This window comes from Epithele typhae (genome assembly GCF_022376455.1).
Source record: "Epithele typhae strain CBS 203.58 chromosome Unknown BXZ73scaffold_1, whole genome shotgun sequence".
NCBI lineage: Eukaryota > Fungi > Basidiomycota > Agaricomycetes > Polyporales > Epitheliaceae > Epithele > Epithele typhae.
Genome location: NW_025954192.1, coordinates 1,276,114 through 1,296,496, shown reverse-complemented (window position 1 = coordinate 1,296,496; position 20,383 = coordinate 1,276,114). Strand labels below are relative to the sequence as shown.

The window sequence follows — 20,383 nt, the reverse complement described above, 5'->3', positions numbered from 1 at the left end:
CTGCGCGGGTATGATTGGTCTGTGGAAGGACATTTATTGTCTGCGAGGTCTTATGGCCCGCTTACTATGGTCAGTCTATAATATTGCTATGATCAGTCTACGGTCTCGCTATGGTCTACCTAACTTATGGTCCGACGCCCTGCGCGACCTGGTCAGACGTGCACGGGTGATCGCTTGTGTAAGTACATGCTAGGTCATACCACCGCTCCTGTACATACGCACAACCCAGAACGAATCCCCACAAGAACATATATACCCTCCTCGATGACCCAACGGGATCAAACCATTTCACAGGGTAGGTCGCTCATGAATGTTCCGCCCCTCTGTCAAGACCTTGCACGATAACGCGATCACTCACTGGTGAACACGCATAAGCACGCAAGAGATCATTAGATCTAAGCTGTCTCTGCGTTGCCACCGGAGACGGCGTTTGTTCACGCCGACGGCGTGTGTTCTCGCGCGTTCGGCATACGGTCCAGACGATGCACGTTTAGTGATGCGATGTCCTCAATTGGCCACTCGTGCAACCTAGTCATTAGCGCTCGATTTGAACCCAATCACTAGATGCGAGAGGAGAATCCCAGTCTCCCATTATGTAGTATCCCTGAGTGCTGAACATGACTCGACAAACGGTTTAGGTAAGCAGAGTTCGCTCCAGCAACAACGGACGCAGGCTGGCGCGATGTTTGTGCCAATTGCGCTCCGAATACCAATAGATCCTCAGGCCCAGGCCTCATGTCTCGGTAGTGGATGGAGTAGAACTAGCAATAGAATTTGAAGCTGCGGATACAATGGGGGCACGGCGTACAGATTTATGCAGGGGAAAGGGCGGTGGTGGACCAATCAACCAAGACGTGACAAGAGACAATCGTAAGCTCGTAAAGATCATCGACGGGCATGAGGGGCGTTCAACGGGACAACATGCGGGAGAAGCAAAGCGGTACGAGACGGGAGGGGTGCAACCCCAGTAAGCGACACTAATAATGTACTTTCGTGCACAGCAGGAATCGACGAAATGATACAAAGTTCATGGACGGCGAGAGGCGACAGCATACAACATACGAACAGAGAAAGCATGCGAGAGATGGGTGCGCATAGTTCACTGCTGCTGCATCAGCTTGCGGGACAAGATCTCCTGGATGTCACCGATAGCGCGCGTTGCCTCGATCGGCGGATGAGGGAGAATGGAAAGCCTCTGCTTGATCGTGTTCAGCAGCTGCTGGACGTTCGGGATCACGCGAGACGTGTAGGGAGCAATCAAGGGATCCTGTGTGACACATCTAATAAGCTCTTGCCTCATCCGCGAGTAAGCGAACACTCACGCTGGGGTTGAGAACGGTGGCGGCCCGCTGCAACCACCACACGGACACCTTGAACGACTCATCGACCGGCGATACCTCCCCGACGACGTTTGAAAGCTGTGAGACCGTGAGCAAGTATTTACTCAAATTTGACAGTGAAGCTTACGCGGTGGATCAAAGTCAACAAAACGGCCTGCGAAAGGGGGCTGGGGGCGTTGATGGGCATGACAATGTCCGGGTTCGAACGTGCAAGCAGCTCGCGGAGCTGTCGAGTGTCCTGGGCACCCAATACAGCAAGGTACGTGTCATCCCATTCCTCTGGCTGTCCGGAGGAGGGAGGCGTCGCACGCTGCAGAGCCTGCTGCTGAGGAATGGGGGGAGGGGCTGCGGGGTGAGATGCCTGCGGGGCCGCGATGTTACTCGGGCCGAACCACGGGGCGTGCATGGGAGCGGGGGGCTGAGACTGAGGAGGTGTCTGCTGGAAGGAAGTGTGCGGCTGGTAGCTCGCCGACTGGGACATCGCTCCGGGTGCCATGTTGGGCTGACGCAGGAGCTGAGCGAGCTGGTTGCTCGATGGCATGCCGCCGGCGCTGGAGGGTCCGGGGGAGGTGCGGTTTTGCAAGTGTTGGCCAAAGTTCGGCGGCGGGGGCGGGTGACTCATGAGGAATTTGACCTGATCAGAGAGCATCCGGACGGATTGCTCGAGATCGCGGATGACCGACTGCGCATTGCGATGAGTATCGTATGGGTAGGGCGCACCGCCGGTGATACCCACCTCCTGGCTACGAAGAGTCTCGCTCTGCCATGCAAGCACCTCCTTCTTGAGGCCCAAGATCTCTGAACGGATCTCACGGGAGAGCTCCTGGTGCATAGCAGAAGAGGAGAGAAGGCTCTTGGAAATGGTCTCCTTCACCTGCCTCTCGATGACGGGGGTGACGGTAGCCGAGAACGCGCGAGCAACCTGAGTCGCCATCTCAGGTCGGATGAGGACACGCTCGATCTCGGTGGGAAGCGCCTAGATTGTACGAGGAGTGGTTAGCGGTCCAACCGGAGCTCGACTCCCCAGGAGCAAATACCTGTTTCATGGCGTCGCTGATCCCCTTCGCGATCTGGTTGCTGAGCGCATTCTTGACCTCGACCTTGGTAATGTTCTCGAGTGATGGCAGGACGGAATTTTGAACCTCGGACTTAACAGCCATCTCGACGACGCGCGTCGTGTTCTTGGTGAGCTCCGTCGAGATGAGCTTGAGAATCTTCTCTTGGCGGATGAGATCTGCCGCCTGCTCAGTCTGGCGAGCCTCCTCGAGACGCTGGTCTGGTGACGATGCTATCAGACCACTGAAACGGGAAATAAAGGCGTCGTGGTACTTACGCTGCTTGTCGAGCTCCTTGGAGATCAGCCGACCGAGGCGGCCGTGGAGGCTCTCCTCAGACTTCTTGATCTCCTTGGTGAGGACGAGACCGATGTCGGAGTCGAAGCCAGACTCGACGCCCTTCTTGTCCGCATCCTTGTCCTTCCAGCCGACAGTCCTGCTCTTTGCGTTCTTGCCTCTCGGCTCGCGCGCGCGACCACCTTCGTCGCCACGCTGCACATCGGCTTCGACCTCTTCCGACGGGGGTGTCTTCATCCTGGGGACTGCAACAGCCATGGGGGAGGGACCAAGAGGCGGCTGGCTGAAGGGGTGCGAAGACGACATGGCTTGGGGCTGACGCGGCGGCTTGGTCTCGGTAGGGACGACGGAACCGTGGTATAGTGGGAAATGGGACTGGGCGCGTGTCAGCGCGTTGTCGTACCACTCTCTGCGGACCAAGACTTGGTCCACGCCGGTCGAGTGTACGGAGAACGCGACGAGGGCGAGCTCGCCAGGGGCCACCTTGGCGGCCACACAGGCAGCGTGGGCCTCATCGCCGTGCGGATCAGCGTCGGCGGTCAGGATGACGAAGTGGATGGTCGGCTTCGGCCCCGTGAACTCGACGACCTGATCGAAGTAGCCAACGCGGCTGAGGTCTTCACCGCCGGGGGATGGAGCGCCGACGTCGAAGTTGAGCTTGAAAGCGATCATACTCTCGCGCCGGTTGTTGGCAACCCAAAGCGTCTGGATGCGCGAGTCGTAGTTCGCGTGCCCGAACATCAGCGGGTCCTCGCGCTCGCCATTCACAAATTTGACAGTGGAGAGCACCTGGCGGCCCATCACAGGCAAGAGCTGGAAGATCGTGCCGTTCTTGCGTCCGATGATCACACCGCCGTCGACGAAAGTAAGCGAAGACGGCTGATCGTCGCCTTTGATCTTGTGGGACCAGAAAGGCAGCGTGTCACGGAGGTTCCACATCGTGAGCGTGGAATCTTCAGAGATTGCCGCGAGCGCCGATCGGGGAACGTCGTAGTCGATGGCGACAATGGGCTGAGTGCTCATTGTCAGTGCGCTTGGATGCACGCCGGAATGACCACCACTTACAGATGAGACGGTGAACGTCTGCGCGATGCCCTCGAGATCGTGCTGGACGATCGGCTCGCCGCTGTACGCATGAGCCGCGTTCACGATGTTCAGGAAGTAAACATGCTGGTCAGACGACACAGCGAGGAGATCGGGCTCTTGAGGGTGCCACTTGACTGCGTGGAGACGCTCGGCGTTGGTCTCCGGGAAGACACAGAGCATCAAGCGTCCGGGAACGTCGTCGGTGATGACCTCGGGGAGCTCCCAGACGACAAGACCACCGTCGGACGTAACGCCTGCCAGGCGGTTACCGTTGACAGACATGTCAGTGACGGCGGTCGTGTTGGGGAAAATCGTGGGGAGCTGGAGGAGAGTGCGATCGCCGCTGGAGCGCGAGATGACACGAACGCGGCCCTTGGTCATCGCGTAAGCGACCCACTGCGTGGCACCGATGGTCGTGCCAGGCAGGAACGTCGAGTCGACCTTGACGAGCGCAATGGCGGTGGATTTGACGGCATCCTGAGGTGCTTGGATCTCGTCGAGCGGCTGCGACACGTCGAAGACGATGGTCTGCTGGCTTTGTGCGCTCGGGCTGGAGTTTTTGCCCTTGGAGCCGGTGCGCTTGGGCTCGTTACCGCCGCGCTGAGGGAGCGGGGAGCCCTCTTTGTCGCGCTGGTAGGTGTTCCCATACGGACCCTGGTTGCCCCCGGTAGTAATGGGGGATTCACCAGAGCGACGCTGTTGACGCGCAGGCAGGATTGCCGGCTTAGGAGGGGAGGAGCGAGGAGATCCGGTGGGGATGAGGGGCTGTTGTGGAAGAGGGCGCGAGCGAGCTTGCATCGGCTCCTCGCGGTACGAAGGCTCTTCGGGCTGGTAAACGGGCTCGTAGGGAATGACGACCGGCTGTGGCGGTTGGTGTTGAGGGGGCGGGGGCGGTATCTGGCTACGCGTGAGCTGATCCATAAGGTTCTCGACTGACTTGCGCTTGGGATCCATCGCCATCGAGGACGTCCACTGGGACGAGGGGTCCTCGGACGGCTGTGGCGCGTTGGGCTTCCTCTTGGGGACAGGACTCGATCCAAGGGCATCGAACGGTGAAACGAAATCAAACATCGACCGGCGGGTAGGAGACGGCGCGCGTTGCTGGGACTCCGGCTGCATCATCCCAGAACCATCACGGTCATGACTGTAGCCAGTGGCCTCCGGAGGGATGGCGTACTCGTCGTGGTGCGACGGCTCGGGAGGCAACGGAATGTAAGGTGGGGAAGCTCCGGAGGGGGGCATGGACATGTTCGCGGGCTGGGTCTCTGCTTGGTTATACCTGGGAGCACTGGAGGAACGTCGCAAACATAAATATGAGAAATCGACCGTCACGAGGACTTGACAAGGGCATACCGGAGATGAGCCCGCGACCCAAAAGGGATCGCGCGCTCATCCCAACCCGCGTGAAAAATTTGAGGCTCACCTCGACATCAGTTGCTCCAGGAGCAACTTGGTCGTCTCGTTGCTCGAGATTCCTCCTCGTGGCGCCGATCCTGGTGGCGTAGGCACCTGCTGGGGCTGAATAGGATTCATCTGCGGGATGAGCGGAGGTGCGGGCTGGGGCTGGGGCTGGGGCTGGGGGGGAGTAGAAACGGAACCAAGAAGAGATAGCAGGGCGTTCTGGCGGTCGGTGGCCTGGTTGCTGGGACCAGACATGTTGGAAGAAACAGAACCAGCGTGCCCGGACGCTGGAGTTGCAGGGCCGGAGTGTGTTTGCTCCTGTGGGCCGTGATAGATAGTCGCGCTCGCAACGCTGGGCTGCGGGCTAACGTGGGAAGCAGAAGGGGCAGAAGGTGTGCTGTTGAGCCCGTGGATGAGTGAGTCAAGGTGCGCCTGGACAGTGTTCGGCGCGGGGGGCTCGCGCACGGAGGGCGCAGGAGAGCCGGAGGATGGATGCATCTGGAACTGCGGGGGCGGGGTGGATGGACCCGGGGAGAAGACGTTATCTCTGCTGGAGTCCATGTCGGCGACTGCAGGGACCAGACGGCTCGCGCGGGCGCGGTGTGTGAAAGGGGGGAGATAGAGGAGAACGCGACAGGATGCGCTATGGAGGTGCGCTATAGGGACGGCGACCTCGAGGTAAACACGCGTCCACCGGCGCCTCGGCAGTTCCCGTGCCCTTTTCCACCAATCGCCACCGCCCGTGCCCAGCCGTGCCCCAGATCGCCCGACTCCCTCCACGCCCGCTCCCTCGTCTGTTGTGCGTGCGCAGAGCCTTATCGCCATCACCCCACACTGAAACGGCTCGTACTGCGCACCCGTCTTGGTCGCCTTCGCGCCTCGCGCCCAGACAATGGCGTGCCCCGGGGCAGGCAAACACGACACGTGGGATACAAATACATCGAGATTCGAGGGTGTGCTTAACAATGGCACATATGCATGCTCGGTACTTTACGCCTTCAGCGCATTCTTCGAGAATATCGCCGCGTTCTCCTCGTACCGCTTCTGCGCCTGGTCCTCGGGAACCAGCACGATGTCCCTCTTGAGAAGCTTGAAGGTGTCGCCCTTTGGGAAGCCGCGCTTACGCGCCTCCGCTTCATTCTTGACCTCCTCCAAGCTCTGTGCCACGCGTTAGCGCAGTGGAACACGTTTCCGCTCACTTATCGGCGACGTACCACCACGAGGGAGTGCTTGACGCCAAACACCGGATCGGATGCCAGGTATTTGTCGTTTTCGGGGTAGAAAGACGTGATAAGTGTCCTGTATCCAGGAGCTTGGATCATGAGGTGCAGGTGGTTCGGCCGCACGTTGTGTCGGTTGAAGAGGAGAAGCAGGTCTCCGACAGGTCCCTGTAGATTGATGTCAGTCCCTTCCCGAGATGTCCAGATATCTCGTCCACTCACGTCTGCAGGGATCGGGTAGGCCACAGGGACGACTGCGCGGAAGGCGAAGTGGCCATCCTTGTCGGACTTGAGACGTCCTCTGCAGTCGGGCTTGTCGCGGTTGTCGTACTGGGTGTCGTAGTAGCCTGTGCGCGTCTCAGATCGGTGGTCGGTCGCGGTGCCGAGGGTACGAAGCTTACCGCTCTCGTCCGTCTCCCACGTCTCAATGACCGCGTCGGGGATCGGCTTGCCGTCGCTGCTAAGGATACGACCCTCAACGTACATATATTCGCCCTTGCCCTCTGAGGCGATAGACTCCCCGATCTCAACTGGGGAAGACAGGGCAATTCAGTCACACGCCGGGACGAGTTCCAATCTAGAGCTAATATCACCCACCGTCCGGTGCGTCTTCCGTAAAGAACGGTCCGAGAACACAGGACTCAGTAACGCCCTCCATGGGCGGGTTGTTGACCGCGTCGACGAGAGCAGAGACGCCGAGGACGTCCGAAAGAAGGATGAACTCCTGCCGGATGTCCGTGCACTGTTTGCCAGTAGCGGTGAGGAACTGGATGGCGGACATCCATTCTTTCGTGGTCAAGCTGCGGACCACAGAGTGGTAAGTACAGGGTACACATGATAAATGCATTGAATAAACCTCGTCTCGGTGATGAACTGGTGGAGGTGCCTGATGAGGTTGACCTTGAGGAAGCGAGCGCGGCTGGGAGGCCGTAAATGATGTCATCGGATGCGGGGAGGAAGACTAGAATCAATGGACGCACTCGTCCTTGGTGAGCGCTGCGAGCTTCATGAGGTTCTCAGTGATGACCTCAGGCTTGTCAGGGTACTGTGCATGGGTATCGTGTACGGCATCGTCAGTATCTGGCTCGGGAGATCGGGCCTGACCACGCACCGGAAGCTCGAAGTCGGGCAGCGGGATGCCATTGGACGTAGCCTTGCCGTGAGTGTGTTCAGGCATTGTTGTGCTGTCTAAGAACTGAGGAATAGTAGGGAGTGTGGGGGAAGATCGCGACGGTCGAGATGTGGGTTGGTTCTGGAGAGACGGAGCTTTATATGCGGCACGCCGTGCTCGTTGGCCTTTCCGCCCGTGATTGATGAATATTCGCACCCTACACAATCCGTCTCAAATTGAGGTGCTTCGTGCGGTCATGTGCGTTCCAAAAATGGGCTGCGGCCCCCTACGCGGGTCGGGCGTCCGCCCGATATGAGTCTCTTTTATCCACGAGCAGGCTCTGCGTTAATCAGCATCTGTAACTCGCGTCCAGCAAGGGTTAGAGCCAGGCTGCTCGATTAGTTTCTACCATCGCTCAGCAATGCCGCACGGAAGAAAGGAGCGACGACTAGTCCGTACGGTTGCTTCACCAACGGCCCCGTGATCTGAGCATCTTGTACCATAAGGTCCGTTCGCGATCGAACCAGGGGGATTGGATCCGTCAACAGCTCCCCGCCGGGATGCCCTGTCGTACGAGCGCCTGAGGTTTTGACTAGCATGGAGGTTTCGCATGAAGTCGAGGGGTTGAAAGAAGCCAAGAGCCCAACGTCTACTACTTGGTCGCGTTGAGGACTCCAACCGATCCGGTCCAATTCAGCTTGAAGCGCCCCCGCCACATGCGCCGCCTACGCACGGTGCCGCGCCGAGCCGCCACTCGCCGTCTGCGGACTGGTAACACCGCCCAGTCAGATCTTGCTGGCTTCCTCGTCGTCCCATTCCCCTCCGCAGCTGTGCTCGTCCTTAGCCGTTCTCCCCCGCCTCCTTTTGTCGTTTCCCGACCGCACAGAACGGTGGTTTCTCTCATCCCAACTCCCCAAACATGGCATCCAAAGGCTGGTTCAATCTCGAAGCCGCAGGCGGCGCCATTCCGGACACGCAGTTCTTTGAGGGCGACTCCGCATTCAAGTTTCTGGGTCTCACGAGGACGCAGCGGTTGTACGGGTTCGTCGGATGGTACGTCTCTTATTGGACTCCTCCTCCACCCAGTCCTCACGCGTCGCCGGTGCGCTTAGTCTCGGTATTGGTTTCGTTCTGAGCTTGCTCGGGAGCATCTTCCTGTTCCTCGGCTCGCTCACAAGCTTTGCATGTGCGTGTTATCACGGAATTGGCTTCTGCGGTATGCTGAGGCGTGTGCATGATAGTCCTGTATGGCCTCGGCACGGTCATTTCTCTTATTGGGACGGGCTTCTTGGTCGGGGTACGTATTGCAGTTTTAGCTGTGCGCGCATGAAAGTTAACTTTGTGCGTGTTCGCCCAGTTTGCATCCCAGCTGAAGATGGTACGTACGCCGATATATATCTACACCCTATGAAACTAACGCCACGCGAACCGAACGCAGATGTTCAAGCCGGTGCGAGTTGTCGCCACGATCGTCTTCTTGGCGTCCATCGGCCTCATCTTCGTTGGGGCGTTCGTCATCAAGAGCGACATACTCTGTATCAGTGAGTTCGTTCTGCTACTACACGCTTGGTCGATTCTCACATCGTTTGTAGTCTTCGTGATCATCGAGTACATTGCGTACACATGGTACACGCTCTCCTACATCCCCTATGCACGCACCGCGATCCTCAAGGTCTTCGGACTCTCATAAGTCCAAGTTTCCTCACGTATTTTTACGAATCGATTACTTGTGGCTGTCAGCGAACTCGGCTGTACTTGTCTAATATCAGGAATGCTCATGACTTGTATCACCACGGCTTGCAAATCTTGAACGATGCACCCACACGGCGTGGCCGACATATTCCATTTGGGGATACATACAAGTACACGTCGTTGCATTGGTAGGGTCAAATCATAGGTGAGACTGCCTGAGGAAAGGCCCATAATGAGCCATCGCCGAGATGGGCCAACTTGACTTAGAAGGTACCACATTCACCCCTTGAACTTGTTCTTGAGCTCCCTGAGCGCATCCATCACGGCGCTGGGCTCCCCGCCCCCAGTAGCCTTCCTATATGCGCAACAGTCGAACATCAGCGCACACCCTCCACGCTCCATTGCCACCGCGGCGACTCGCAGCCGGCACGGAAGAAGAGAGCCAAGACGCACTGGATCGGCGCGCTTTCAAGGCGCATGAACGGGTTCCACTCCTTCTCGTCCCCGATCGTCGTGCGCTCGCCCGGCTGGACGCCGTCGGCGACGAGCTTCGCGAGCCGCGCGAGGGCGGCGTTGTCCGGGTCGACCGAGCGCGCGAACGCGAGGCTCCCCTTCGTGTACTCGTGCCCGTCGTAGACGACCGTCTCCGGCGGGAGCGTGGCGAGGTAGGAGAGCGAGGCGTGCATCTGCGCACCGTCGCCCTCGAAGAAGCGGCCGCAGCCGGTGACGAAGAGCGTGTCCCCGGTGAAGACGCCTCCCGGGTGCGCGCCCGACTTGTCCGTCGCGTGGTAACAGATCGAGTCCTGGGTGTGGCATGGCGTCGAGTAGCAGCTGGGGGGCGGGCAGGAACTGTTTGGTACTTGTGCAAATAGATCACCTCCGCCGAGACTCACCGGACGTGGATGCCGTTGACGTCAAATTCGTCTTTGTCTTTTACAACAGTGTTGAGCGCAGGGCTCTTGTTGCTACCACCGTAAATAGGGACATCCGGGTATGCGGCGTGCTGTGGTGGCAGCCGGCGGAAGGTGTCACAGCACAGATGGGCGGAGCGCAGTGCGATGAAAGATGCAATTCAGCGACGAACGAGGCACTGATTGTGGAGGAGTTACGTACGAATGCCTGTGCGCGCGATATCACGGTCAGAGATGTGGACCGCAGTGACACGATTCGATGGTACTCACCTGGTTCCCGCCGCTGTGATCGAAGTGGTGGTGGGTGGTAATGCCCGCCACGATCTGCACGCCGGCTTTCTCTGCGGCGGCCTGGACCTTGGGAACATCCCAAGGGTCGACAGCAGCAGCGGTGTTGGTGGTGTCGTCAACGAGAAGGTACGCGTAGTTGTCCTCTCGGACAGGGACCGGGATAACCTTCATTCTGGAAACTGCGGAAGACGAGAAGGAGGCTGAAAGGGCGGAGCGGGGGACAGCCAGACGGTGGGGATGAAGCAAGCGGGAAAAGAGCATCTGATGAGGGGAACGAGACCGAAAGCCGAAGCAGCGTCAGCCTGGGATCCATAGCAAGTCCGACGGCAGAGTGCGCGCGCACCCCCACGGGCCGATGACGCCATTGCAGATCCCAGACGCTGGTACATCATATGTATAGTACGCGCGCGTTGGGCGGGAGACGACGAACGAGGCGATGGCCCGCGCGCGGCTCCTATCGCTGCGGGTGTCGCGGAGAGGCAACGAGCTTGGGCGCAGTCGGACCGCCACGGCCACAAACGGCGTTGCATGGTCGTCGCTTCCTATCCACAGCCACGCCCTCCTGAATCCGTCTATCAACCCGCGGGCCTCTGCGCCCGCGATGAGCAACGCTCTTCCCGTCCCTGCCTCCTTCCCCTGCTCTCCTCGGCGCCTGACCCCTCATGTCTCCACGCGGGCCGTCTCCGACTCAGCGTCCTCCTGACATCGTACGGCTTCTTGCTCGTCCGCTCAGTGTCAATCTCCGCTGACCGGTGTTACGCAGGGTCTCCCAGGTAGTGACTGCCCTGCTTTCGACCCCGGATGTCTTCGTGACCATCATAGACATACCGCGACTAGTACCGAGCCCAGCGGGGGTTCCGCCGATCCAGCGTCTTCAACAGTAGCTGGCTCAAGCACTGCACTAACGGCGTCGACAACGACGGCCAATGCGGCGTCAACAACTGACACATCAAGCGCAGATGGGTCTACACCAGCACCCTCGTCTACCGATACAGACACAGATGCCGGGAGCACTGGGGCGACAAGTACAAATCGTACGTGATTCTCTTCGTTAGTCGCGTACTGGTCCTCACGCTATATCATGTGTGGCCTTGACCGACATTGCAGTCGGGACCAGCTCTGTTGCGCCGTCAGCAACAGATTCGTCAAGCACACAGACCGTAGCGTCCTCCCCCAACACCTCTTCCTCCGCGGTCCCCAGGACGTCCTCTTCCGCTTCTCAAGGGACGGCCATCGTATCATCCTCATCCTCATCCTCCCACCCCAACACCGGTGCGATCGTCGGTGGCGTCATCGGCGCTGTCTTGCTGCTCGCCATCGCCATCGCCCTCTTTATCTTCTACCGACGAAAACACCGCGCCGCGCCCTCCGCCGAGTTCATGCACATCGCGCGCAACAGCTCCTCCGACCTCCTCCACTACCCGTCAGAAGATGCGAGGGAGCCGCCCACACGGCAACGTTTGCTCGAGGACGACGACCCGCCGCCGCCGTTCACGCAGGGGAGCTGGTCCGACCCGGTCTACGAGAAGGTGGCGTCGTCCGCGGAGGTGCAGGAGCAGTACGCACAGAGTCAGCATCACTACTCGGACGACGGTGGGCCGGACGGGCGGGGAGGGGGTTATTCGTACCATCCGTGAGGCTCCACATATCGCGACCGTGCGTACGTTACGTCTCGCTGTATTTTATATTTCAGGGCTTCTGGGGCTCGTACATGCGTGTGCGGGGAGATTCGTGGGCTAGGATATCGGGGGTGCTGGTGCGCATTCTCTGAACTCTTCCGTGCAGTTCTAGACCCTTCGTTGTTCAAACTAGACTGGAGCAGCGAGCTGGGATGTCTGCTTGTTCATCGAGATTTATTGCCGTGGGCCTCGGCACATCCTCCGTGATATTCCCGATTAATGCAAGACGTCTACACGGAGCGTCAATATTCGCCAGGCCATGTTACCGCATTCTGTCTGAATCTGGTGTGACCTAGTTCCTGCGGAACGTGTAGGCACACTCTGTACTTTCTACTCCGCTTCGGTATGCATGGACCGATAAAGCGACAGGTAACAGATTGAAGGGCTTCGCGTGGGTCTGGCAAGGTGCGCATCTTGCAATCCGTGCACCCTGCGTATGGATAGACCTCATGTCCCGTCGTGCCCTTCTACAACTCAGCAGAAAGCTCCAGGGCCAGTTTTTCGAACCCGGATCTTCGGCATGATGGTTGAATACCTTGTTCCTCCTCGCGCAATGACGAGGTGAAGTTCGTTAGCATGTGGCGTGCGGCTGATTTCAGCTACACGCCCGGACGCATGAACATAGGAGACTAAGGAGAGGTACCATCAGCGCCATTCAACTGTAAACGGGTCCGACTCAAGCATCGTTAGTGAACCGGACGTTTGTTCATTTATTCAACTGGGGACAGTATCCTTTATCCAAAGTTCCTATTCATGAAGCGGGTAATTCATTACATGGGTGATGTACATTTAACGTTAAAGGAGCTGCGCACTGAGAATACGTAGATACGACTACGAAAGTTTGGCCTCGGCCAGCAGAGATTGTCTGTAGGGGGACAGGTCACTAATCAAGACAGTCATGGTACATGATACGAGGTCGGTGGCCGCAGGATATCATGACACTCGCATATTGTAATGGGCAATAACAATATAGAGGGTGAGATAAAGTAAGATGAGGGGTGGTAAGTGGGGTAAAGAGCGGACGTCTACGGGTGCTGCGAGGACGATCAACATGCAGCGACGGCACAGACTGTCATTCGGAGAAAAAGAGTTCGAGGACCGACCGTACACGGGATTCGCCGCTTACGTGAAAGCCTCAAGTTCCATTTCGTCGGGCGTAGGCAGCGGAAGGGGGATCGCTGCGGGCGTGAGAGATTGCGCGGGTGAGGGAGAGAGAGGCGGGCCCAGGAGACCAGCCACGGCACCATCATAAGAAGGGTGTCTCTGGAAGGGGTTGCGAGTGTGTACGCGAGAGACAGGTGACCCTTGAAGAGCAGGAAATGAGGTAAGGACGAGGGAAATAACGTGCGAGTTGACGTACCAAGGGCATTGCCTATGAATTTGTACGAGTAGGTGATGCTCTCGCCTCCATTGACGTCAGCATCATCGCCGATGGCCAAAGCGAGCCCATCGGAAGGGAGGGAGGGACTAAGGCTGGATGGGGTCTGGCGGCGATGGTAAAAGAAATGGTTGGATGCGCGAATAACGGGAGACGTGGGCTGGATGCGGATGGCGGACTGGTGCTGGAGGATGGAGAGGAACTCTTCAAGAGCCTCAGACGGGGTGGATCTGGAGGGGGGATGTAAGGACAAAACGTGGGCCACATTGGGAGCGGAGGTCGATCGGCGGGGGAGTATGATCTTATCTGGGGATGTGATGAAGGAGATCGGGCACGCACCGAGGCGAGGCACGAGGCGAGTGGTTTTCCTTGTCTGTGATGTCGGACGGCTTAGATTCGTAGTGATCGGGGTCGTCGGAGAGGCGTAGGCGGTCGAAGGCGTCGGCTGCGGCGGACAAAAAGGCGGCGCGAGATCGGGGACGGTGGGCAATAGGGTGGAAGGGGAAAGGAGCTGTGCCGGAGGCGAGGCGGACCGGGCGAGGGGCAGCGAGGACGAGGGTGTCGTTGGTGGTGTAAGTCATGGCAGAAAGGCGTGTTTTCAAGTTCTTCCGGCGCAAACGTCGCGGTGTGAGATGGGATGGAGAGTCGCCCCGCCCGACCCGCCGCCCCTGCCCCGGCTGTGTGGCGTTGTTTGGTCCTCCGGTCCGGTCCATGATCGCCCTGCAGGCGCTGGCGCAGATCTCACTCGCGGGGCAGAACCTTGGCTCACTGCCCACCACGACCGAGGACGCTGCTCGCTGCCCGCTTGCCCGCCGCGGGCGTCGCGCAGGGCGCAGCGCAATGGAGCCGCGTTCCTTGCGGCGGTTAGGCTCTGGAACGGTTGCAAAGCCAAATATGGAGCACCCTCATCGCCCTCTTCGACGTAAATGATTTGTCAAACGCTAGTCCCCTGTGAACCAGGAACTTCGAAGAAGGGTATACTAGTATACTTATAGCCCTCTCCTGCCGCCGAGCCCCTTCCCCCGCAGTTTGCTCGTCGCTGCTCCCGCTGCCGACACGGACCATGGGCGCCACGACCGCCGACTCCCGTTCCTCCCTCGGCGCCGGTCCCTCCTACGACGACGAGGCTCGCACTAGGCTCTTCGACGACTATGATTCACTGGGCGGCGACAGCGCACTCGAGAACCAAAGGACTCCGCATGCCCCCAAAGTCACTCCCGTCCCAAAGGCAGAGCTGGCCACCCTCTGCGCAGTTAGAATCGTCGACCCCATTGCGTTCACCCAAATATTTCCATACGTGAACGAGATGATGGAGCACCTCCACCTGACCAATGACCCATCTCGGATCGGCTTCTACAGCGGCATCGTGGTAAGTGCATGTCTTCTCAGTACCGCAGCCTCAGGTAGGAAGGTGTCCCAATTCGACGCTGAAATGTCGACAATCCCTCGTAGGAAAGTAGTTTCGCCTTGGCACAGGTAGTTTCAATCTACCAGTGGGCCAAGCTATCCGGTATGCTCCCGTTCAATCCATAATATGTGCGAGAATCTCACAGTCGTCTGCTGCAGATTCTATTGGTCGTCGACCAGTGGTTCTCCTCGGCATGTTTGGTATCGGACTGGGCACGCTGTTCATGGGCATGTCCACATCGCTCTTTGGCGTGATCTTTGCAAGATGTCTAGGTGCGTGAGCCATTTGTGCTGTTGCATAATGTGTTCCAATGGTGGACCCTCTACTAGGTGGTTTCTTCTCGGGCAATGTAGCTGTAGTCCACTCAGTCCTAGGAGAGATTACCGACTCCACAAACCAAGCGATAGCATTCCCCATCTATGGCCTGTGCTGGCCATTAGGTGCCATCATCGGGTAAGTTTTGCTCCTAAGGCCTAATTATTCGTCTCGAATCCCTTCTCATAAGACCTCCAAAAGCCCGCTTATAGGTGGTCTATTGTCAAATCCTGCGACAAAGTATGCTCGATGGTTCGACAATGACTTGTTCAGGCAATACCCGTATCTCCTTCCGTGCATTGCAGCTTCTGCGATCGCATTTGCGGGGACTCTGTTCGGCTTCTTCTATCTCAAGGAGGTATGTGTTTAGGCGCATCTGATTTTACTTCGCTCATGTTTTTGTAGACATTGCCCAGCAGGCATTTCAAGAGCAAAGAGGACACTCCTTTGGATGAGTACCATGGCTCTGGTACATTCGGAGCTCCAGTCGAACCTATCAGCATGCGGTACCTCCTGAAGATCCCTCTCGTCCGGGCTCTTTGCTTGAGCGGTGCCGGCCTTTCATTCATGTGAGTACCACCAAAGACCCACGGGCTGGTCGGGATGCGAAGTCTTATCGATCCGTACCCAGTACTACCGGATTTGACGTGTCTTTCGGTACGCTGACACACCTCACTCAACCACAACCACGGACGGTAAGCTAACAGCCAGTTCAGTGCTCTTCTGCTACACCCCGCTCGCCCAAGGCGGCCTCTCCTTCGACGTGAGTCTTGTTCGCTTGCTTGCCTCCCCTACCCCCTTGACCTCGACTCACTCCCCCTCAGGCACAGAAGATCGGGTATGCGCTCTCCATCTCGGGCTTGGTCTCGATCCTCCTCCAGATAGCGGTCATGCCCTTCGTCCTCCGCCGCTTCGACCACGCGTGGACGTACAATGCCTGCATGGCGCTCTGGCCCTTCTGCTTCGTCCTCCTTCCCGCACTCAACGTGCTCGCCCGCGCGGGCGCCGCGGACCTCGCCGCTGGCACCCTCACCGAGCACGGCCGCGCGGTGGTCTGGCTCGCGGTCAGCGGCGTCATGGTGATATCACGCACCGCGGCCCTGGCGTTCTCGTGCGTGTCTCGCTCCTCTCGTCCGCCCACGTCCGTACGGGCATATCGTTGATGCTCCGTCCTCGTCCCCAGCGTCAGCATGATTCTCGTCAAAGAGGCTGCGCCAAGCCCGTCGTCGCTCGGCGTCACGAATGGGATCACCCAGTTCGCAATGGTACAACCCCTCTTGTCCCATGTCTAGCGTTTTAGCCAACTGATTCCGACCTCGTCCCAGTGTCTCTCGCGGTCTTTCAGCCCCGCGTTCGCAAGCTCGCTCATGGCGTTCTCGATGGGCTACGACCACATCCTTCTCAAGTACCTTTGGGTGCTCATCATGTCTCTCATCGCTTTCTTCTGCACGACTCTCTCACGCCGCATCGCCGAGGGACGCCGGCCGCACCCGCCACGGTAGATCTGCTCTTCTCGTCCACGTACATGTGCGTACATGTTGTACGTTCACCCACTCGCGGCCACTCGGACTTGTAGATTAGTAGCCTCCTCCATTTGCTCTCTCATCGTCGGTCTAGACCTATGTTGTTTTACTTTGCTTCTGTCATTTGCACACCCTGCTATCCTGGTCGCACGCACTTTACCCGTCCTGCAGCATGTAGACATAACAAGTTCCAAAGTTCCAATTACAGTTTTTGTAACGTACAAACAGCACCTATCGGCGCGTGCGTTCATAGCAAGACGCCAGTTCGATCGACCGCCCAGCTAAGCGTCAGTCTGAACGCTCTTAGATCTTCGCCAGCGAACCCTTGCCCGGCTCGCCGAGCGCATAGAGCCCGTCGAGCGCCGTCTTGTGGAACTCGTACGCCTCTTTGCGCTTCACCTTCAGCGTCGGCGTCAGGCACCCGTTCTCGACGGTAAACGGTTCCATCGTGACGTGCAGCCGGCGGATCATCTCGAAGCTACGCACGACGCTGTCAGTTCCCTGTCCATCTCCGAACAACGAAGGACGCACCCCTTGAGCCCTGCTTGTGTGGCGCCTTCTGGAGCTCATCGTGCACCGCAGCGACGACCTCGGGCAGCTTCGCGGCGGCCGCAAGCCCGGCGGCGTCCTCGGGTGCGACTGTCTTGCCCGTCACGCGAGTGAGGAGTGCAGAGAAGTGGATCGGGTCCGGGACGGCGACACCGATGAGATATGACTGCAACGAATCGCCGTGGACGTAGACCTGGGCGACGAGCGGCGAGCCCGAGTACACGTTCTCGATGTTCTCGAGCGCGACGTACTCGCCCTGGGCGAGCTTCATGATGTTCTGTGTGCCGGATCAGGTCAGATCGACGTCGATGGTACGAGTGCGTCCGTCCACGGGCCTACCTTCACGCGGTCGATGATCCGCAGGCGGCCCGAGGCGTCGAGCGTGCCGACGTCGCCGGTGTGCAGCCAGCCCTCGGGGTCGATCGTCTCCTCCGTCTTCTTCGGGTCTGCGGGGCCGTTCGTCAGGATGCCCCGCCAGCGACTCCCCAACGATTGACTGACCTTTGTAATAGCAGCTGAAGCGCTGGGGGCCACGCATGCAGATCTCGCCGCGGGGGAATGGCTTGTCATCGGCCGAGTAACCCATCGACGGCACGTCGACGAACTTGAGCTCGGTGTTAGACATGATCGAGCCGGTGGTGCCGCTCGCCCACGGGTCACCAAAGGACGTCTTGACGAAGGCGGCGCAGTTCTCGGTCATGCCGTACCCTAGTCATGTCGTTCTGCTCAGCGGGATGTCCAGACGGGCAAAGAGAGACAAGAGCAGACCTTCAAGGATTTGGCACAGCAGACCAACCTTGAGGAACTCCATAACGTTGGCGCTGATGGGGGCAGACCCAGTGGCAATCAGCTTCATGCGTCCGCCGAGCACGTTGGCCAGCTGTGAATGACCGCAGCGTCAGCACACGGCCAGGCGCAAGCGCGGAATAGACGGATCACCTTCCGGAACACGAGGCGGTCGTAAAGCATGTGGTAAAACTGCCCGTACTCGCGGAGGTTGTGGATTTTCGTGGCCACAGCCTTCTGGAAGAGCGCGCCTTTGAGACCCGGCTGCGAGCCCGCGGCCATCGCCGACTGGTAGACACGGTTGAGAACGCGAGGGACGGCAGGAAAGAAGTGCGGGCGCAGGATGGCGAGGTCTTCTAGGAGGGTAAGAGGGTCACCGGTGGTGTAACCGATACATGCACCCAGCGAGATCGCAACGAGTTCCATGATACGCTGTGTTGGGAGTCGGTCAGCCGTCGTGCACAATGTGCACAAATATCCATGCACATACCTCATAGATGTGAGCAAGAGGCAAGAACGACATCATGACGATCTCGGTGCCTTCCAGGCCGAGCTGGTAAAGGAAGCCATATGTCGCTTGCGCGAGCTGGCCGTGCGTCAGTACGACACCTTTTGGTGTACCAGTCGTACCCTGAAAATTCCCGGCTTCAACAAAGCAAACTACAGCATTGTCCCGCGCTGAACGCACCGACGTGTAGCAGATCGTGGCGACTTGGTCAGAGGTAGGTTGAATCACAGGAAGGAGGTTCGCGCGACCGAAGTCCTCAACTGAGCGGAACGTCAGCCCCATCACCAGTGAGCGTGCGCAAGACAGACGCACTCTCAGACATCTCCTTGACTTCAACCTGAACGGTCTCTCCCCAAGTAGCAAGCACATTCTTGGTCTGTTCAGATAGGGCGTCCATGGAGACGATCATTCTCAGCTTGGGGCACTTGGGGGCAAGCTTCAGCAGCCCGGGGATGTGGTCGGCGGTGGCAAAGCAGACCGACAGCTCAGCGTGATTCATGCTGAGGAACATTGTCTCAGGCAAAATCTTCGAAATATACGGCCGAAATACACTCACATGAACTCTAGAGCGGGCGAACACGATGTCAGACCATCACCATGCGCCGGAAATGACGCAAACACGCACCCGCGGAGTCTTTCCCCAACGTATCATACAGACTGACTGATACCTTCCCATACGCCTGAATGGTGAGATCGATGACTTGCCAGTCTGCCAGCACATCTCCATGTCAGCACTGCACCGCGTCCAAACCACCGCATACACCAAGCCTCGCGCGAGCCCACAACATTCGCTGGCACACGAGTGCCGCGGAGCGCCCAAACGCCAAGCGGCTCCCCCACACATCCCGCCCCTCACAGCAAGAAAAAACAAGTCAGACTCACTCGGGCAGTTCTTGCTCCAGATGCCGACCGTAGGCAGGTCGCTCCCGCCGAGCTTCCCGCTCCTCCACAACGTCTCCAGCGCGGAACCGAGCGCGCGGCGGCGCGCGTCGACCTCGGGCCAGCTCTGCCAGACGTGGTGCTTTGCGAACGTCGGCGGGCTCGCGCTCAGGAGCGGGCGGTGGCCCAAGAACCTGCCGCCCTGCGCGCGCGCGAAGCCTTCGTCGTATATCTCGACCAGGTTCGTGTACACGCCCGGGCTGTCGATGGTGCTCAACGGGTACGCGGCTGGGTGAGAGCGAGAGGGGTGGGTGTGAGACTTGATGCACGGCGCGGGTGGGCGAGAAAGCACGTACCACAGTGATAGTGTGCTGTAAGTGCGTGGGGGAGGGGTGAGCTGGAGCCGCGTCTCGGGGAGAAAGTGAAATACCGGTCTGGCCGGGACGCTTCGTGCCTGGGACCTCGACGATCTGCTTGGTGTAGTCGATGCCCTCCGAGACCGGGATGGGGAGGTGCGCGAACTTGGTAGCGGGGGCCATCTTCGATGGGGAGAGGTTGGGGTGGGGGTGGAAGAAAGGAGAGGTGTGATCGGGATGCGCCCGCGAAGTCAAGAAGGTATGTGGCCAACAGAGAACCGTCGGGTGCTTACTACGGGCCGACGGTGAGAATCACAGGAAAACGGCGAGCTGCGCGCTGGCGATGCGGGTCCAGTCGGGACGAGCAGAGTGCGTGGGTCTGCCCAACGTCGACGTCTTGGGCCAGAGTAAGATGAGCGCAGTGAGGCATGTGAATTCACATTTTCTGCTGCATCCGCGGGCCGGCTCGAGCATGACCGGGACCTCCCGCGAATCCCACTGTCGTCATGTCGCATCTACACTTGACCCTTCATACAATATCAACCTTCTTGCAGTAATGGGGTCTGTCGTGACAAGAGCAGTAAAATACACCGTATTC

General features: G+C 58.8%; 8 protein-coding genes across 8 annotated transcripts; 3 read left to right on the top strand and 5 right to left on the bottom strand.

The window, feature by feature from the left end:
• Positions 1-1,099: 1,099 nt before the first annotated feature.
• Positions 1,100-5,740, bottom strand: BXZ73DRAFT_36999 (uncharacterized protein; the record flags this gene model as incomplete). Its single annotated transcript, XM_048017924.1, has 8 exons — positions 1,100-1,267; positions 1,323-1,418; positions 1,468-2,022; positions 2,077-2,316; positions 2,378-2,616; positions 2,674-3,703; positions 3,758-5,066; positions 5,202-5,740. 8 exons carry the CDS (start codon positions 5,738-5,740, stop codon positions 1,100-1,102), a joined length of 4,176 nt encoding a protein of 1,391 aa, XP_047883955.1.
• A 429-nt stretch (positions 5,741-6,169) lies between these two features.
• BXZ73DRAFT_37457 (aromatic compound dioxygenase) lies at positions 6,170-7,576 on the bottom strand (the record flags this gene model as incomplete). The annotated part of the gene is made up of 8 exons (XM_048018009.1): positions 6,170-6,337; positions 6,394-6,567; positions 6,622-6,746; positions 6,801-6,929; positions 6,997-7,199; positions 7,256-7,318; positions 7,380-7,444; positions 7,511-7,576. 8 exons carry the CDS (start codon positions 7,574-7,576, stop codon positions 6,170-6,172), a joined length of 993 nt encoding a protein of 330 aa, XP_047883954.1.
• An 853-nt stretch (positions 7,577-8,429) lies between these two features.
• On the top strand, positions 8,430-9,200 carry BXZ73DRAFT_95731 (SFT2-domain-containing protein; the record flags this gene model as incomplete). The annotated part of the gene is made up of 6 exons (XM_048026870.1): positions 8,430-8,563; positions 8,623-8,696; positions 8,752-8,807; positions 8,868-8,888; positions 8,949-9,051; positions 9,103-9,200. The coding sequence occupies 6 exons, from the start codon at positions 8,430-8,432 to the stop codon at positions 9,198-9,200; spliced, it is 486 nt and encodes a 161-aa protein (XP_047883953.1).
• Positions 9,201-9,481: 281 nt separating this feature from the next.
• Positions 9,482-10,575, bottom strand: BXZ73DRAFT_86397 (hydroxyacylglutathione hydrolase; the record flags this gene model as incomplete). Its single annotated transcript, XM_048024191.1, has 4 exons — positions 9,482-9,557; positions 9,656-10,033; positions 10,096-10,205; positions 10,384-10,575. 4 exons carry the CDS (start codon positions 10,573-10,575, stop codon positions 9,482-9,484), a joined length of 756 nt encoding a protein of 251 aa, XP_047883952.1.
• Positions 10,576-11,066: 491 nt separating this feature from the next.
• BXZ73DRAFT_73035 (uncharacterized protein) lies at positions 11,067-12,041 on the top strand (the record flags this gene model as incomplete). Its single annotated transcript, XM_048021825.1, has 3 exons — positions 11,067-11,111; positions 11,168-11,438; positions 11,512-12,041. 3 exons carry the CDS (start codon positions 11,067-11,069, stop codon positions 12,039-12,041), a joined length of 846 nt encoding a protein of 281 aa, XP_047883951.1.
• Positions 12,042-13,205: 1,164 nt separating this feature from the next.
• Positions 13,206-14,042, bottom strand: BXZ73DRAFT_95728 (uncharacterized protein; the record flags this gene model as incomplete). The annotated part of the gene is made up of 3 exons (XM_048026869.1): positions 13,206-13,387; positions 13,444-13,691; positions 13,801-14,042. 3 exons carry the CDS (start codon positions 14,040-14,042, stop codon positions 13,206-13,208), a joined length of 672 nt encoding a protein of 223 aa, XP_047883950.1.
• A 482-nt stretch (positions 14,043-14,524) lies between these two features.
• Positions 14,525-16,686, top strand: BXZ73DRAFT_95727 (MFS general substrate transporter; the record flags this gene model as incomplete). Its single annotated transcript, XM_048026868.1, has 11 exons — positions 14,525-14,830; positions 14,914-14,971; positions 15,028-15,141; positions 15,199-15,322; positions 15,386-15,542; positions 15,590-15,753; positions 15,816-15,841; positions 15,901-15,947; positions 16,009-16,295; positions 16,368-16,449; positions 16,510-16,686. The coding sequence occupies 11 exons, from the start codon at positions 14,525-14,527 to the stop codon at positions 16,684-16,686; spliced, it is 1,542 nt and encodes a 513-aa protein (XP_047883949.1).
• A 324-nt stretch (positions 16,687-17,010) lies between these two features.
• BXZ73DRAFT_37245 (acetyl-CoA synthetase-like protein) lies at positions 17,011-19,968 on the bottom strand (the record flags this gene model as incomplete). The annotated part of the gene is made up of 13 exons (XM_048017962.1): positions 17,011-17,185; positions 17,235-17,533; positions 17,596-17,702; positions 17,758-17,964; positions 18,025-18,136; positions 18,196-18,474; positions 18,533-18,673; positions 18,731-18,810; positions 18,863-19,050; positions 19,172-19,259; positions 19,433-19,717; positions 19,786-19,800; positions 19,860-19,968. The coding sequence occupies 13 exons, from the start codon at positions 19,966-19,968 to the stop codon at positions 17,011-17,013; spliced, it is 2,085 nt and encodes a 694-aa protein (XP_047883948.1).
• Between the last annotated feature and the right edge of the window lie 415 nt (positions 19,969-20,383).